Consider the following 18,964-nt stretch of genomic DNA (forward strand, 5'->3'; position numbering starts at 1 on the left):
GCCACTAGGACACATTGTTTCCAAAAGTGCCAGTGGGACTAGGAAAGTTTGCCAGAGGCTTTTTGAAACAATCAAAACCAAAGACTCCCCTCATACCCTTGCCCCAGGGAGTAGGGCAGTAGAAGGGAGATGAGCGCTGCATGGATACAAAAATTTGGATCCACATCTGATCCACATCCACCGTAATTAACTTGTATCTGACCTGTAATCCGCATTCCACCTTTTATAGGTATCCGCATCCATACACGCACCAACACCCTATTTCTCCTTTAGAGCCATGTGCAGATACAAAAATTTGGCTCCACCTCCAATCTGTGATCCCTGGAGATGGTAAACAATACAACTCTGTTCATATCCGAGGATGCAGATATCTGCAGAGATAAAGCAGATATCCGTGAATTTGCAGGGCTGTAGCGATGAGAGGCCATCCAAAGCTGTTGAGTCAGCCAGAGCTCCTAGGGCATTGTCTGGAGGGCCAATCCGAATCTGAATTTTTCAGTGAAAAAAGGCTCGCCACGTCTGCCTGTGTGTTGGCAGTAGCCCAAGTTTAATGAAATGTTTCACGACTCAACCTTGTTTATTTGCTGAAAAAGGACCACGCCAGTGTAGCATGTTACCTAGAAACGGAGTCTCGCTGGCCAAGATAGAATAATGAAAGCAATGATAAAGGTGTTAAAGCTGAAATGTAGCAAAAGAATTTCACAAAGCTTTCAATGAGCGTGAAATGACGCATTACTTTTGGAGCTGTGATGAGAGCACCAGGAAGAGATCATTAATTTACCTCTAGCTATGGAAAGTAAACCTGTTTGAGAAGTCACACGTGTATAGCACCTTACTGGTATTTTTGGGGAGTGGTTTTCTTTCAGGGCAAAATCAGGTCATACTGAAAGTGAGGGACAGAAAACAGCAGCTGCAGACAGAAGAAGGCAAAGCAGGGATTGCTGTTTGCCAGAGACTGGGAATGACCGATGGGATGGATCACTTGCCTCTAACTGCTTCTTTTACTTTGTTATTTAGTCAGGGAGGCACTTTTTTGGTCCTCTTACTATGTATTTTTTAATTTGGGATATACATTGAAATCGAGCCTCTATTATGGTATCTTTAAACAGTTTCAATGCAACTTGCAGGGATTTCACTTTTGGCACTGTGCCTTTTAATATCTGTTTAACTAATTTCCTTATTTTTGTGTAGTTCCCCCTTCTGAAATTAAATGCTACCATGGTGGGCTGCTTTGGTTCTCCCCTCCTGCCCCTCCCCCACAGGATGTTAAATTTTATGTTATGGTCACTATTACCAAGCGGTTCAGCTACATTCACCTCTTGGGCCAAATCCTGTGTTTCACTTAGGACTAAATCAAGACTTGCCTCTCCTCTTGTGGGTTCCAGGACTAGCTGCTCCAAGAAGCAGTCATTTAAGATGTCAAAAAACTTTATCTCTGCATCCTGTCCTGAGCTGACATGTACCCAGTCAATATGGGGATAGTTGAAATCCCCCATTATTATTGAGTTTTTATTTTTATAGTTTCTCTAATCTCCCTGAGCATTTCACAGTCACTATCACCACTCTGATCAAGTGGTCAGTAGTATATCCCTACTGCTATATTCTCCTTAGTCAAGAATGGAATTACTATATATAGAGATTCTATGGCACAGTTTGGTTCATTTAAAATTTTTATTTCATTTGACGCTATGCTTTCTTTCACGTATAGTGCCACTCCCCCACCAGTATGATCTATTCTGTTCTTCCGATATATTTTGTATCCTGGTATTACTGTGTCCCATTGATTATCCTTATTCCACCAAGTTTCTGTGTTGCTTACTATATCAAAATCCTCATTTAATACGGGACACTCAAGTTCACCCATCTTAATATTTAGACTTCTAGCATTTGTACATAAGCACTTAAAAATTGTCACTTTTTAGCTATCTGCCATGCTGTGATGTAACTGAATGGCACTCTTTTACATTTGACTGTTTCTCATAAGATCCTACCCATCTTTTATCCTCTTCCATCCTCTCCTCCTTACTAGGATATAGAGAATCTCCATTAATAGATCCTCCCCTAAGGGATGTCTCTGTCCAAACAATGTGCTCTTCTGCACCTGTCCCAGCCCTTAGTTGAAAAACTGCTCTACGACCTTCTTAAGAGCATTCAGTATGGATTACATAATTAATTTGGCTAAAATTAGTCATATGTTGCCAAGAAAGCAGACAAAACACTTTGTAATTGATATTGTAACAACAATGCAAGATTTCCACTTCTGATTCACTTTGCTAACCAGGGTAACTCCCAGTCAGAACTCCTTATTGAAATTACAGACAAATCTGATTCAAATCTAGCCTGCAGCACTCCTTGCTGTTTTGGACCAGGATCTCATGGAGGACAGAAGTTCCATTTTGCAAAGGATATCAAGATTTCAAAAATTGTTTGTTCCGAAACGGAAGAGCTCAGAATTTCCTGTGAAGGAACATTCCAAAAACTATTTAGTTTGAAGTCATTTGAAATGGATTGTTTCAATTTTGATGTTTTTATTTTGTATTATAAAATATATTTTAATGTTACAATACATAATATAATACAAAATGTAAAAAATCTGGAACAAAAAGTTGTTTCAAAACAAAACAATCAAAATTTTCATTCTGAAAATGTTGAAACGGGACATTTCAACATTGTTGGAATCCTTTTTTCCCCCACGTATTTCTTCCTAAACAAAATTCCAGCAGAAATCAACCCAAATTTGCAAAATTTTTTGCTTTCAACAGAACTGTATATTCTGATGGAATATGGTTGTGTCTAAATTTCTCCTACCAGCACTCTTCTTGAGCAGGGACTGCCAATCATAAAAAATGTGCTTTTGTTGTGTGTGGTATAAATAAAAATTTTGAGTAGGAATCTATGATTTCACTAGCAGGAAATGTATTACATGAAGTTCACAGATTGTAGATTAGTTTGCCTATCTTCCCCTTTGCAACACTTTCCAAAGACTACCAATCTCAGTGGAGCTTCTTGAACTATAAAAGTTCTGTTGGGCATGTTAGTAGTCATTTTTGTCTCTAATCTCTGTCAGCGACCAAATTGTTATCAACAAACTCGTTACACATGTGACCGAAGCCTGCTATGAGTTTGGGTTCCCAGAGATGAAAATGGCTTCCCTTCCCACTCGCCCTCCATTACTTGTATCTGTAACTAGGAGGAACCACTTGCTGTTGTGCAGCTGGTGTTCACTCATTGCCCTGCTGTTGGCCCCTGCTCCATGTTCTCACTTGGTGGCCGATTTGATTTTGTGAATAGCATACGGACTGGACTCTTTGAGCATCCAGATCTCCTCTCCCTCATGGCCTCTGTGCTCAGTGGAACCCTCCATGGCTGCGGTCAGCTCCGGGCTGAAGATGTTGTGAGAGGCCCGGTAGGTGCGGGTGAGGCGGCGGAATGAGGAGTCTGAGGAGCTGCCATCACTGTGGTTGTCCTCATCGTGGTCATCCCGTAACTTGGCCCTGCTCAGATCCGAGCTGCTCCCCCGTTCCGAGTCTTTGAAGACTTCCTTCATGTCCTGTATGAAGGCCAGTTTGGGGGTGAAGATACAAAGCAGGAACACCAGGCCTCCGGAGACCCCACACAGAAAATAGAGGCCCACCTTCTCAGGGACACCTAGGGAGAGAGGTGCAAACACTTCACAAGAGAGTATGAATGACTCCTAAAGGGCAACAGGTATCGTTTTCCCTTGCAATGAGCTACCTGTCTCATAGCTCTACTGGGCAAACACAAGCACAAGGGGGAGGAGGAATGTAAAAGAACAAGGGGCCTCAATCCTCATGCTTCACAGTATAGGGGTCAGGAAGGAACAGCACCTGTCTCCCATGATAACATATCATGGAATTAGGACAGTATAGGGTGTTACACCTTCCTCAGAAGCATCTGTCACTGGTCCCAGAAGGTGCCATGCTGGAAGATATTGGTTTTTCCAGCAGGACAAATTCTATGTTCCTATAACTAACACAGTCAAAGATGGGTTTGACTCTTGGCAAGGTGGAGGCAGGGAGCACAGTGAGTTGACTGGTAACTCCAAGAGTTAAAAGGCAACTCATTTGCACCAGTAACTTTCAGAATGGAGATGCTAGTTTGCCAAATGATGCCAGTGCCCTGACACAGCTCATAGCGAGCTCAGTGGTCTGAGCTCTACACCCATAAGGCACCATCCCCTTGCTCTGCAGAAACGGATTCAAATCAATTTCCTGCAGAAGACCAAGGGTCTGCACTCAGAGGCGTGACTGCGGCACGTGAAGACAGACCCAAGCTAACTTTGGCTAAGTCTACACTGCAGCACTAATTCGAATTAGCTTAATTCGAATTACAGAAAGCAATTTATAGAAAGCGCTGCAGACTGTCCACACTACAGTGTTTGAGCTGGTTTCTTGCGTCCACACTGGCCAGCCTTAATTCGAATTAGAAAGCAGTACAATGTGGGAAGCTATGCCACAGTGCAACTAACCATAGAGGCTGTTGTGACTAGTGTCATCATCCCAGGATGCAGCGCTGCTTTCCCCACCCCCAAACAAACAGGAAAAGGATTTTCATGCTGTTTTTTTATTCCCCCGATTGCCATTGCTGCTGGCACATGGAGCCAGCTGAACTATGCTCTCATTTTGACAGTGACAAATACATCACAGCTTATTCTGGATTACTTTAGAACTGCATGCTGTTTGCCTTTTATGCTCCCCCCCCACCACCCCCTGTATATTACTTGCCTTTGATTTTTCCCTTCACCAAACGAACCCCCCCCACCTGTATGCTGTTTGCCTTTTATGTTCCCCCTACTACCCCCTGTATATTGCTTGCCTTTCATTTTGATTCTACAGGTATCTGTAGAATGTAAGATAAATAACAAGGGAGTCAGGTAGTATATTAATACAGTGATACAAATGTTTCCATTTTACTGATATAATGTATCCACATGTAGTGCTGTGAATAAACTCTTAAGAAAGTATCAATTTTCATGATTGGCCACTGAAACAATGTAGCAAAGAATTTCCTCTCACTGCTGGCATTTAAAACGCATTCACCACGTGGGGAGGAGGGTGGGTGGTGAAATCTTTCAAAGGGACAAACTTTAAAGGGCTAAACTTTCAAAGGGACAAATCTTAAAGGGATAAACTGCAAAGGGCTTGTTGTGTGTGTGTGTGGGGGGGTGATTGCAGCTTGGATTTTAAACCCATTCACTGCAGGAAATGAAGATTTAAATCTTCCCGGGGCTGCTTTGGGGGAGGGTACTGAAATGGGGCATCATAGGATACAGTCTGGAGGCCAATTAATTCAAATTAAGTCCCATTGTGTCTACACTCACACTAATGTGAATTAACTGATGCGCTTCAGGCGCTAATCCACTTGCAGAGGTGGTTTTATTAATTCGATTTTAAAGGCTTCTTAATTCGAATGAACAATGCGCAAGTGTAGACGTGGGAGTAATTAATTCAAATTAAGGGACTTTAATTTGAATTAAGTCACCAGTGTAGACCAGGCCTTTGATTCAGCTAACTCCAGTGACAATAGCAAGGCAGCTTCAGCAGCATGGGCTGTACAACCCCACCCCAGATCCTGGATGTGTTACTGGGCCTGTGCTGATGCACCTTCATTGCTATCACTGTTGAAGCAAGCTAAATCACAGCCGCCACTCTGACTGCAGTGCATGCATACCCAGTGGGCAGCCAGGCTGGCATCTTTGCTTCTCCCTAGAGTGAGTGAGGAATGCAGCAGGCATCACATGCATTAATGCCCACACTGTCTCAGCTAGACTTGGTACTGACTCCTCGCCCAAGAGGAAAGAGCAATTCAGTTCCTGGATTCATTCAGTCCTTGAGTCTCCATGATCTTGCTCCACCCCTGCAGCTGTTCCTTGGATGTGACTTCAATGACTGATGGGCTTAAAGGTGTGGGTTCTTTGCCCAGTGCACCCTAACATGCCCAGCAAGAGAGAAAGGGTGGAATGTCACACTCTGCCCAGACCCTTCCCACCGAGCGCTGTGCACATGCTCCAAGAAGTCACGTACCCCAGAGGTGGACAAATGTTTCCAGAGAACTAGTAAAAAACATCAGACCTCCACGGAGCCTGGATAGCCTTGGCCCACGGTACCAGCCACCTGCAGCGAACAAGGGGACACGGTCTTACTGGCTGGGGTGCCAGGACGAGGTGCTTCTCAACGCCCTGTGGACCTGAATCTTCATCTGTCACCAGACATCTGCCACCTTTCGTTCCCGCCCCTCCCTGCTCAGCTCTGCTCCTCTTCTAGTGCTCTACACGTCTCTTCCATGATCCTCACCATCCCATCATGAAATTCTTCCCACCCACTCTTCACTCCTTCCCCTACCGTTCCCACTCTCTCCTCCATGCTATGTTCCATACCTTCTCCTCCAGCTCTTCCTAGTCCCCTGTATAGCTGGCTTTGCTCCTGGCCACTGATCTCCCTCTCGGATCTGTTCTTTCCTTAACGCCTCTATAGTCTGCTCCCCTTTGCTATGTTCTGTGGCATCCTTCTTCTGTGGGTCTGGTGCTTCTCCCATCTGCCACATGCTCACTTCTCCTGGCTGGCCTTTGCCCATCAGTCATCTCCTCTCCAGAGACCCCCAGCTTATTGCCAGACCATTTGCCACAGCCTTGCTAGCTTACTCCTGGTTTTGCAATCTTCGTTTTGCTCATGAAAAAATGTTACAAAGCGAAGTGTGTATGTGTTGGGGGGGAGGAGGAGTTCCCTCCCCAGTTATCACTAGCCTTCTACCTGCTACCTTTTCTCTAGTTCATCTGCCATGGCATTAACTCCCAGAGTAATCTCACTACCACACAGGACACTATGAATCCACCAAAGAGACAGGCCTCACGGAACAACTCCACTCCCCTTTCACCACAGTGTTTGCGAAAGTGTTGCCTGCAGTGTGGGCTGGGACCCCAGCTCAGGCTGAAATAACTGTGGCAACTGAAATCTGCCCTTAGTCAAGGAGAAGGTGCAGCCCCCAGGAAGAGCTGGGATCCATTGGGAAAGAGCCTGGGAAATCCAGGAGAGAATAAACATGGTGAATAAATTCCCAGTGGAGAGGGGCCACTCAGGGCAGAGCTGGGGTCCAGTGAGAGCATTGATGGAGCAGCATTAAGAAATCGAAGACTGAATGAGCCATGCTAGTGACCAGCGCTGCACTGAATGGCCTGTATTACCAGGCCTGGGCGCTCAAAGCAGTTTCCCCCACACAGGAGACACAGAGGCTGTGTGTGTAATTAGGAGAATAGCGCCCTCCTTCTGTTAGCGCATCTAGAATAGGCAGAAAGAGAACATGAAATGGATCTCTGTGACCCCTGGAAGTGGACTGCCAGCCTCGTCCATGGAGGTACAAGGCCCTGATTTAGATTTCTGCTTCCCTTTCTGTGGGCTCTGACTGTGGGCATTCCTCCTGTATCTGCTCTGTGCCTGGCTCAGGATTTCACCTCTTTGCTGCCAATGCAGGATCCAGATTTTTGGCCCAGTCTGTGTGAGAAGAGACTATCTCGCACGTCACACCCATGGTCAGGAGTCAAGTGGATCCTCCGCCAGCCAGGAACCCACAACCTGTCAGTCTTAAACCAGAGCCTTCCTTAGCCCACTCGGCACAGCCTTCAGGAGAACCGCAGTGCTCACCATGTGTGTAGTCTGAGAGCGAGAAGGGATCTGGTGAATCCTGGCCCACTTGCTGCAGCAGCTGCCTTGGCACTGAAAAGAGAAAGGAGAGTGAACTGAAAGGGCAGCTCATATGCAGCCCCTGGGCCAGTGGGAGCAGCCAGGGATGAAGACACGAGGGCTGCTCAGGTATCTCAGGTATGCTGTAGAGCCATGGGGGCAGAGGCAGCTTGCCTGGAGCCTGCCCATGCCTGACTGGCTGGCCGTTAATCTCGCTTTGGTGGGCACTCGGGTCCTTACGATTTGCTGCTTCCAAAGAAAGACAAAAATAGTTCAACAAATGGGGAGCTGCAAGGAGTCTCCTGCTGTATCTGTGCCCCCTGGAGTTCCCGTCTCCCCCTCCACACCGGCATGTATGGGGTAAGATCCACGCCAGAAGAGGAGCAGTTGCTCAGATCTGTGCTGCTCCTCTGGGCCTCTGCTTTGAGGTCGGTTCTGGGGTGCTGCTGACAGAATGTACAAGCATCTCTCCTTGACAGCGCTCTCATTTAAACAGACCCTCCCTGGCATTATCTATATGATTGGCTTGCTAGGCTCTTCTGGACCATGCTGCATGTCACAAAGCGCTCACTGGACCCCTTCCAGTCCCCCCCAGTGCAGTGTCAGGGTGCCCAAGGACTCTTACCACACGTATAAGAGACCCTCAGCTGTTTCTTCACACCAGGGAAGCAGGGGTCACCAAAGGTGGCCTTGTTAGCCAAGATGGTGCAGTTCTCCTTCCTGTGACACTTCCTAGAGACTCTCCTCAAGGCATCAGGAGCTAAGCACTCTGCAAATAGAGACCAGATGGTCATCAGGCCACCTCTGCATTCCCAGCAGCCGGCAGGACAGCTTAGAAATTGCTTCTGGATAAAGAAATCAGGAAGCCCAAAGCCTGTAATATCCCATTCAAATGACCCACGTTTGAGTATTTGTGTATGAGCACATAGCGGTGACCTTGTCAGGCCCCACTCAGCAGGGAGCTGGCAGTGACGGAAGGGGGCATGCATGGTGTCCATGTGGCTGGTTATATGCCCGCACCCTCTGCCCATATGGCAGTGAGCTGGCTGTGCAGCACTGAGCTGGCGATGGCAGTGCAGTGCTGTGCCCAGGTGGCAGTCACCTATCCTCACCAACATGGCTGAGAGCGTGTATGTCTCGATGCCCATGCAGCAGCGACCGGCTGTGTACATTGTAAGTCTCTGGCAGCATCATGACTTATAAGAACCGCCATCCTGGGTCAGACCAATGGTCCAGCTAGCCCAGTATCCCATCTCTAGCATGAGCCAATACCAGGTGCTTCAGAAGGAATGACCAGAACAGGGCAATTATCGAGTGATCCAACCCCTGTCGTCCACTCCCAACTTCTGGCAGTCAGATGCTAGGGACACCCAGAGCATGGGGCTGTGTCCCTGACCAGCTTGGCTAACAGCCATTGATGGACCTGTCCTCCATGAACTTGTCTAATTCTTTTTGGAACCCAGTTATACTTTTGGCCTCCACAACATCCCCTGGTAATGCGTCTTCAGTGTGAAAGGGGCCCAGCCAGATTTCCAGTTCACACCTTCCCAACATACCTACATTGGGTCCAGCCCTGTTCGCAGAGTTGCACTCCGGTTTGCCCCGCACAGAGCTGCCATAGCTTGCGGAGTAAATTGCTAGGATGGATTTAGCCCTGCACTGCAGTCTCAGTTTGTCATTCTCACACACGGTCTTAATGCGGTGGTTAGCTGGGAAAGAACATTACACAATAGTCCATTGCATCATTACCATTCAGCAAGTCAGAAAGCAATTTTTGTGCTGCCCTCTCCCAAGTGGTAGCTCTGAGCTCCTCCCATTTGGCCACCATGTGTCCCTTCCCAATCAAGAATATAAAACACTTAACAAGGAGAAACCAAGACAGTTTTCCATTGCTGTCCTCTCTGCAACCAGCTGGTGAATGCACTAGCTGTGTCCAGTTTTGGGCCCCCCACAACAAAAAGGATGTGGACAAGTTGGAGAGAGTCCAGCGGAGGGCAACAAAAATGATTAGGGGGCTGGAGCACAAGACTTATGAGGAGAGACTGAGGGAACTAGGCTCATTTAGTCTGCAGAAGAGAAGAGTGAGGCGGGATTTGATAGCAGCCTTTAACTACCTGAAGGTAGGTTCCAGGGAGGATGGAGCTAGGCTGTTCTCAGTGGTGGCAGATGACAGAACAAGGAGCAATGGTCTCAAGTTGCAGTGGGGGAGGTCTAGGTTGGATATTAGGAAAAGGTTTTTCCCTAGGAGGGTGGTGGAGCACTGGAATGGGTTACCTAGGGAGGTGGGGGAATTTCCATCTTTAGAGGTTTTTAAGCTATGGCTTGACAAAGCCCTGGCTGAGATGATTTAGCTGAGGTTAGTCCTGCTTTGAACAGGGGGCTGGACTAGATACCTCCTGAGGTCCTGTTCAACCCTCATTTTCTATGATTCGGCAGAACTTTTCATCCTATGGGATTTTTGCCAACTGTTTGCTTTGGCTATTATCTGTGTCACCTAAATTACGTTCCTTAGTTTAGTTTACGCTCCTTAGAGGCCCTATGTCTTCCTGGTGCACCAGCACAGCACCCTGTCCCACAGGGCCTGATCCTGATGGAAGCCCTGGAGCATGACTGCCAGACAAGCAAACAAATAATAATCCCCCTCTCTCTCTGGGCACAGGTGGGGTTAACTGACAATGGACCGTCAGAGACAAAGAAACCCCTTCTTGCCTCCAGTACACTTATAGTGCTGACTACACCAAGAGCCTATGGAAAAACCAGAGGGATGTGAAGCAAAACCCTCCTTTGCCCTTTAAAGCCATTTGCAGAGCTCACCTGGTCTGCACTTGTATGAAACTATCAGGTACTTGTGTGTCCCAGGACATGGGTCCGGCCCGAACACTGGGCTATGCACAGAGAACTGACACCAGCGCTGGTCCTGGCACTCGTCCAGTAGTTTCTGTGGAGGGGCGAGGGCAGAGAGGAGACAGTCGTTAATTTAACATTAGCAATCCCGAGGTCACAGTGACATACCATAGAACACCTCTATAATAATGGATCCAAGCAAAAGGCACAGAGCCCTGGTGACAGGGCCTGCTGTTGCTACTCCCAAGCTCTACGTCACTAGCAAAGCTGCACGGCATTGAACTACAATACAAGCTCCCTCATGCAGAGCTGACCATTTCCTCCATAAGAACCTTTAAAACCATTTAAAAAACTGCCAAGCAAGACATTTCCTTTTGACAAGACTTTATACAGAAAATCAGACCAGACAACCACAATAGCCTTTGAATCTGTAAAAGGGAAAACCTTACAATCAAACATCTCTCTATTTCAAATACTCCCACCGACTTTTCTCCTTTCTCTGACTGTTTAATGTATTGCCATGATGGTTGCCACTTTCGAAATAGGCCAGCCTGACTTCTCGCTGTCTTCACTTCATCTCAGGGCATACAGAACATCTCCTTGTGCATCACACAAATCACACCTCTCCCCTTGATATTTAAAGCCTTCCCATATTTGTATCATGAACCCTCCTCTTTAGTGGAACCAGATTTAGCTCTTTGAATCTTTCCTCAAATCAATTCCTTCAGCCCCTTCCATCCCCACCTCCAACCTGGCAAGATCTTTCCAGCAATGCAGTGTGTGGAATCAAACACAGTAGCCCAGGTGGGGTCCTACCTGACAAATGTAGAGTGGAAATTTTTACCCTCTCCATGCAGTGCTGATTCAACTCTGCCCTGGCCCTCTTGGAAGCCACGTTACACTGCAAATTCATGGCTAATTTATTTGTGTGTTCCCCTCTAGTGCAGTGAAAAGGATCAAGTCTCTGGACAGCACCAGTGCTGCCAACTCTTATGATTTTATCAGAAGTCTTGTGCTATTTGGTGTTTTTCTTAAAGCCCCAGCTCCTGGAGCCCTGTGATTAGGTGAGAATTTCAGCTTTTGTTAAAAAATGAAAGTAAATTTATAGCTCTCATGGGTCACGGAGCACAGCTTGAAAACGTGACCTCCCAAAAGGCTCGGAAGTCAGAAGGCAAATAAATAGAACCACAATGTATTATTTCTACAATCTCCTGATATTCTTGGCGTGACTCATGATCTGTGAGGCTCAGGGCTGGCCATACTGCACTGCGCTAGGCAGTGCGGCCACAGGCCTTTGCAGAAAGCCAAACCAAGGGCAACATGCATCACACACAACGCACAGAGTGGTAAGGAGCGATCCAGTCCTGATGGACAAGGGCACTTCTAAGAAATACTGCAGGCCCAGTCTGGTGTTGGACTTGTACTGAACCGAGAGCGCCTCTCCTCAATGCGGCTGATCTTGACTGAGTTCTGAGCCTGTCATTGAACTGGGAAGTGCTGGCCCAACCCTCCTCTGGGCCAGCCACTCTCACAGCAGGAGGAAGACATAAAGAGACAGGAACCTATTTTGAATGTAATTAACTCCAGGTGATCTCTTTGGCTATTCTCTTCCTGGGCTCTCCTTCCATGGGCTCTCCTTCTATTCTCCCACTGATCTTCTAACTTCCTGTTGCTGATCTTTATCTAAGGATGTCCTTCCTCTTCAAGCCATGAGCTGACAGTATAGCTTTGGTCATGGGATACGGCAGATAGGTGCAACCCCTACCTGTGAAGTGGGCTGAACCTGCTATCACACCTAGATCTCTTTTTGGATTACTGCTTTCCAGACTTCACCCGCCCATTGAATATCTGCCCTTCAGATTCTCTTTCTACGGAGATTCTGGCCTGGATTATTCCAAATTTAATCTAATCTGGTTATTTTCTGCCCATATACGAAAACCATTGCACAAGACCTCATCTGGAATACAGGGTACAATTCTGGTCACCCCCCGTTCAAGAAAGATGCATACAAGCTGGAACAGGTACCAAGAAGGCTAGTAGGATGATCAGGGAATGGAGGGCCAATTTCAAGAGAGGAGACTTGAAAAGTTCTGCCAACCCAGTGAAGGCTTAGTGGGGAGCTGACTGAGCTCAATAAATACATCAGAGGGTAAACACCAGGGACGGAGGAGAGCTATTTAAAGTCAAGAAAAAAGATCTGATGAGGTTTAACAGAGACAAGTGTAGAGTCCTGCAGAGGATGGAAGAATCCCATGCACTGCTACAGACTCGGGACCGACTGGCTAGGCAGCAGTTCTGCAGAAAAGGACCTGGGGGTTACAGTGGAAAAGAAGCTGGATATGAGTCAACAGTGTGTCCTTATTTCCAAGAAAGCTAACGGCATATTGGGCTTCATTAGTAGGAGCATTGCCAGCAAATTGAGGGAAGTGATTATTCCCTTCTATTCAGCATTGGTGAGGCCACATTGGGAGTATTGTGTCCAGTTTTGGACCCCCCACTACAAAAAGGATGTGGACAAATTGGAGAGAGTCCAGCAGAGGGCAACAAAAATGATTAGGGGGCTGGAGCATATGACTTATGAGGAGAGGCTGAGGGAACTAGGCTTGTTTAATCTGCAGAAGAGAAGCATGAGGGGGGGAATTGATAGCACCCTTCAATTACCTCAAGAGGGTTCCTGAGCGGATGGAGCTAGGCTGTTCTCAGTGGTGGCAGATGACAGAATGAGGAGCAATGGTTTCAAGTTGCAGTTGGGGAGGTCTAGGTTGGACATTAGGAAAAAGTTTTTCGCTAGGAGGGTGGTGAAGCACTAGGATGGGTTACCTAGGGAGGTGGTGGAATCTCCATTCTGAGAGGTTTTTAAGGCCCAGCTTGACAAAGTCCTGGTTGAGATGATTTAGCTGGGGTTGGTCCTGCTTTGAGCAGGGGACTAGATGACCTCCTGAGGTCCTTTCCAACCCTCATCTTCTATGATGCTATGATATGATTCAAGGACAATGCTGGCACAAGGACAATGGGGAAAAACTGGCCATGAATAAACCCAGGCTGGAAATTGGAAGGTTTCTAACCATCAGAGGAGGGAGGTCCTGGAATAGCTTCCCAACAGGAGCAGTTGGGGTGGCAACAATCTAACTGGTTTTAAGGTGGAGCTTGATAAATTTATGACCCGCATTATATGATGGGGGTACCCGCAACAGAAGGGGACTGGGCATGGTGACCCAGGAGCTCCCTTCCAGTCCTGTTCCATTGATCCAGATCCTTTCGTATTATTTCTCTGTCCTAACATTCACAGCTCATCTCAAGTTCATACCATCTGCCAGTTCCATTAACCACGGCAGTTACTCCAACTTCCAGACCAGTTTTCTCAACCTTTTCAGGTCAGTGACCCACTATTCAAAGTCAAACCTTTTTACTGTAAATATGATATACTATTTACTACTAAAGTAAGAATAAAAAATGTATCGACGCTAGCAATGCTACAGCTATAGGATCGATTTGTGTGTGTTTCAATAGGTGGACAGGGAACAGTTGGCCTTGAAGGGTCAGAGTACACTGGGAGTGAGATTATTTTTACTTGAGCTTGTAATGAAATTTCTGACATCTCTTGACTCATGTGCTTGCCTCTTGTGACCTACCTGGGGTTGCGACCCACCAGATGAGAAACACTGCCTTAGATCATTAGGGAAGATAGCTGTAGCCGCCCCAGTTCTATACACTCTCCAGTCTGGCATTATCCCCATGAGAGATTTTTTTTTGGTCAACATAAAAGTGTTTTCATCCCAGACCATTTTGAATTGAATTTTAAGTTCAAATTTCATGCAACCATATCAAATCCTTTGCTAAGATCCAAATCCACTGCATCTACTGCATTCCCTTTGCCTACTAGTTTTGCAATTCTAGCCAGAATCAAAAATAGCAAATTGATTAAGCAAGACGTAACCCAGCCTGGTTACTGGTCATGGTTCTGCTACCTTCTAGGTATCTGGTGCTTTGCTCTCTTGATATTTGTTCCGTCATTTTATCAGTGAAAGAAAGAACCAATTTTAATTTTACAAAATGTTCTGACATTTATTTCACTGCGTCTGGGTCTGATTCTCGCCATGTGAATGTTCAGGTGTGTGGTGCTGAGCAAAATACATCATGCAGTCACAGCAAGATATTTTTATTTATCTCCTGGATAAAGAATTAAAAATCCACACTTCCTATAAATGGTGCAGACTGCTTGTCTATGCAAAAGGATATTCACTTATTGCTCAACTTCCCTTCACCCCTTCCAGTTGGTTACACCTCATTGCGGTGTCTGTTTTATGCATAAATAGTAAGGTCTTTGATGAATGGACTGTTTATTCTCTCTGTTTGTACAGCGCCTAACACAGTCAGATCCCAATCTACATGGGGCTTCTAGTGCTACATCCACAGACAGCTCACAGGGCTTTTTCTTTTGTTCCAGTGATAGAGCTGCTACTTTGTATAACAACATGGCCAGCTGGAGTCCCAACCAAGAATAGATTTCTTCATATAATTCAAACGCCTCTTATTGCAAAAGACAGAGAATTAGGGAAGCAGGGCCACAGTGCTGCTGGACATTGTATCTGGATATTAATCTCCTTAGATTCCCAAATGAAGACATTCACACGTACTGAACTTAGCTCGTCAGCAGAGAGCTGAAAAGGATGCTAAGCTAAGAAAAGGCCCTGCACCATTCCAAAATATTGCTGCTTTCTCACTTGGCTCAGGGCTTTCCTGATCTGTCAACTTTACTGCAGCCACCAGGCATCAGACTGTTCACTTGAACTTTGCCAACAAGGCCTTGCACACCGTTTAAAGGTTGCTGACTTATTTTGTCTTGCATTATAGTGCTGCATGAGCCGCCCCAGTGTCAGGCATGCACAGCTGCTTTTCTATAGCATAGGTAGGTGAGTGATATACTCAACAGCGCAGATTATGACATGCACTGGCCACCAGATGGCACTTCCTCCCTTCACAGAAAGGCCGTTCAACAAGTACTGGCTGCAACTCAGTTGTTCCCCAAACAGAGCAGAATTTGGGTTTACTGAAATCCTTTCACATGCGAAGTATCCCAGAGCCCAAGTCAGATTCTGGCAGCACAAACACAGCAGCCAGATGTTATAGCACAGCAACTATTTTATCTTCAATAGCAGCAGCTCGCAGAAAGCTATGGCTTGTAGCCTCTGGTTTTATACTGAACAAGGGAACGTTGACCAAGACACCAAGGTTAGTGTCCCGGGCTCTTTCACTCCCACACAGACAGCCCTTGGAGATGAGCAGAAGGGACCGGGGATGATGCACTGACAGCACAGCACTGGGTTGGAGTTCAAGACCTGAACTCCTGGGCCCTGTAGAATTCGAACCCCCACTTCCTGGCCCAGAGCTGAGCTGGTCAGTATCAGGCATTTTAAAGGCAGCAATGCCCCGATGGGGTTAAAGGCAGCCAGGAACATACACAGAACAGAAATTCAGCAGTGGCCGTTGAGTGCAGAGCCGATTGTTTCCAGCAAAAGGTGCAGTTGGCTGCGGCAGGAAGGATCTGACCTGAACTGATCCAAGTTCAAAGCACTTGACTCACGGTGCTCATCATCCTGCGTGATCTCCCGTGATGGGCTGGAGCAGGTGCTCAAAAGCCCCTTCTTAAAATGCAACAACCAGTTTGAAAAGAAGTTTTGGAGTGACTCTCCTCCAATGGAGTCACTCCTGCTTTGGACTTTCTGGCAGTGAGGAAGCATTTGAATTCCTTGGGGAGACCTTCCCCAGTCCCCCCCGCCACGCTCAGCAGAGCCCGTGCGCCCCAAACACATGGGTTTGGCACACACAGAGGGGGCTCATTTTCAAGGCAGGTTCTTTGGTAAAACACTGGCTTTGCTCCAGCCTCAGTCAGCGGAAGCCCCATGTCTGCAGCCTCAGCCAGATTTCAATATCAGCAAGACCTGAGCTTTGGAAGAATCATTGGTTAAGGCCAATGTCAGCTCTTCCATTCAATAGGCAGAGCTAACGGAGCTCAGGGCAACAAACTCTGCACTAGCACTTCCAGAGCTCCGTAGGTGCCGCGGTTCACCAGCTATGGCAAGAGGGTCAGAAGAGCCTGCACAGATGCTGGGTGCATGTTCACTGGTTTGCAGAGGGCAGGGGAAAAAGCCACACCCCAGAACGGCATGGCTGAAAGTTGGGCAGCAGCCGGCAATGGCCTTGGGAGGCCCAGGAATGGTCACATCAGGGATGAGAACTGATCGGCTGATCCAAACTGCTTTAATCTAAGCTGATCTACTGCAGTCTGAGCTTGTGGCCAACCCGAGCAGTGCTGGCCTGGCTCCTACAATCCTGGATCAGTCAGGGCCAGGCCCCAGCAGACACCGTTTTGGTGGGTGGGGATATGAAAATAAACCAGGCACTCCGCAGAGAGGAAGAACAGCCCAGTGATTAGAGCACTTGTCTGAGCAGTAGGACACCTGCCATTGATTCCCTCCTCTGCCACAAACTCCCTGTGTGACCTTGGGCAAATCCCTTAGTCTCTCTATACCTCAACTCCCCACCTTGTAAAATGGGACTAACATCCCTGCTCTGCCTTGCGTGGGGGTGGTGGGGCTAAGGGCAATACTGATTGTGAGATTCCCTGGTGGTGGGCACCAGGTACAAACAGAGCATGTATACCCACGCCGTGCCGAGAAGACTTGAAACCACAGAGAGGTGTCTCTGATAGCTCTGAGGCTAGAAAGGAGAAAGTGCTCTTTGTAATTGTGAGGTATCCTTGGATTCGTTGCACTGCACCCTCAGGTGACTCTGTCTGGATGACCTGGGTGGTGTGTCACGCTACAGACGTTCTTTACATACCATTTCTTTGGTTCTAATCCCATTGTCCTGTTTATAATTAGACCATTGGAGGCTTGAATGTCTTTGAAGGGAGGTCCCTATGCTACATCCGTGAAGGGCTGGTAGCCTTCTGACCTCTTGAGAGAGGCATTCGGGGGGAAAAGCATTTACCCTGAAGCACTTGGTCAGAAAGCCCACCTAAGAAATGGCCAGAGTGCTGGCTGTGGTGAATAAGGGAAAGCCAGTGGGCCGTGAGTGGCTGGCATAGGGGACTGATGGCTACAAGCCAGAAGGACAAATAACTCAATAAGTCTCCAAACCTGGCAACTGGTTCCCTGCGCACTGTATTTGCAATGATACAACTGGAAAAGAGTGTCGAACTATTTCACCCCTAAACTGCCATATCTTAAGTCAATGAACCCTGTAATCAATAAGCATAACCCGTGCAATCTGATATGCACAGTGAGGGTCACAGCTCCTGGGGCCTGGCTTATCCTTGGTCTCCATTGCAAAAGATTACCTAGGCGTGGATAAGCCCTGGCTTCCTGTTCCCATTGGCTGTGCAGAGCACAGGGGTAGGGCTTCAGGAGGACAAACTAAAATAAGCCAGTAAAGTCTGCTGAACAAACAAACAAATGTTTGCTGAACAAACATTTCAATTCCCATGCAGGAGCCAACTGGCAGATACTATGCCGCTCAATCCAGGATCAAAATGATCAGCAGCTAGACCAGATATTTCCTAGTTTACACACTTAAACTGGCCAGCAAGGTCCAATCCAAGGAGGGAACCAGAGAGTTACTCACCCCGTCCTCTAGCTGTGTCTCTGGGCTCAGGGAGCAGTGTCCTGCCTCTCTTTAGTTCCAAGGACAGCGCAGGCTGATGTGAGATGTTTGATGGGGAACAAAAATTGGGACTGGAAAGCCCAACCCTGGGGGGGAGGGGAACCTTTGATCTGTTTCTTAAGTCAAAAGTGAGATGGCAGAGAAAGAACTAGAGATGCTGAGTGGGGAATCTCCCAAAGAGACCAAGCTACTTGGACCATTCGGGTTTGGTATATGAGCGTTCACACCACTGTTATTGGCATTCATGCTTCACCAATTTTCAGTGACAGCAGGTTGGTTTCCAGTCAGCCAGGGAAGCTGGTTGATGCTGAGGGGTAAGGGGATTGCCCCACAGGTTGCCCGTGTTAAGAGTAGTGGTAGATCCAGCTATGAGCTATCAGGAGAGGAGAATTCTGCTCTCCCCTCTCTATCTCATTCCATCTATGACCCAGGGAACTTGGTGTCCACCTCCTAACTCCCTATGGTGGGTCGCTCTTATCAGGGAGGCGTGAACTACAAAAGGTTCAGTCTGAGGTTTTAAGGAAGGTCCCGCTCAGTTCTTAGTTCTTCTGTGCTGCTCTGCCCACCTCTCGCTCTAAGTAAGCCCAGCTGCCCTCGGCAGCGAAAGGCACACGGGTGCGGATTTCCGCTCTCCTGGTGAATCTAGAACAAAGAGGTGGTGTGAGGGTGAATAAAAGGGAGCCTGGTGGTGTTACCCCAGGCCCAGCTCCCAAACCAGTCCCTGCTCTCAGTTCAAAAGCAAAACCCAGCTGCATCCT

The 18,964-nt window shown here is 47.3% G+C and overlaps 1 protein-coding gene across 4 annotated transcripts in view; it reads right to left on the reverse strand.

Annotated features, from left to right (window-relative positions):
* Nucleotides 1-533: 533 nt before the first annotated feature.
* The window catches only part of LOC137154038 (protein eva-1 homolog C-like), a 31,700-nt gene continuing 13,269 nt past the window's right edge, over nucleotides 534-18,964 (reverse strand). Inside the window, exons 3-8 of one of the 4 annotated variants that reach the window (XM_067549786.1) lie at nucleotides 10,512-10,635; nucleotides 9,254-9,406; nucleotides 8,323-8,466; nucleotides 7,659-7,730; nucleotides 6,045-6,134; nucleotides 534-3,648 (exon numbers count right to left, since the gene is read on the reverse strand). In XM_067549786.1, coding sequence (XP_067405887.1) covers nucleotides 3,260-3,648; nucleotides 6,045-6,134; nucleotides 7,659-7,730; nucleotides 8,323-8,466; nucleotides 9,254-9,406; nucleotides 10,512-10,635 — 972 coding nt within the window. In that variant the 3' untranslated portion in view covers nucleotides 534-3,259. The remainder of the gene's footprint in view (nucleotides 3,649-6,044; nucleotides 6,135-7,658; nucleotides 7,731-8,322; nucleotides 8,467-9,253; nucleotides 9,407-10,511; nucleotides 10,636-18,964) is intronic. The other 3 variants (XM_067549788.1, XM_067549787.1, XM_067549789.1) reach the window with 3 other exon arrangements.

Source organism: Emydura macquarii, unplaced genomic scaffold (assembly GCF_026122565.2).
Source record: "Emydura macquarii macquarii isolate MOO-44397 ecotype Brisbane River unplaced genomic scaffold, CSIRO-AGI_Emac_v2 contig_1253, whole genome shotgun sequence".
NCBI classification, from domain to species: Eukaryota; Metazoa; Chordata; order Testudines; family Chelidae; genus Emydura; species Emydura macquarii.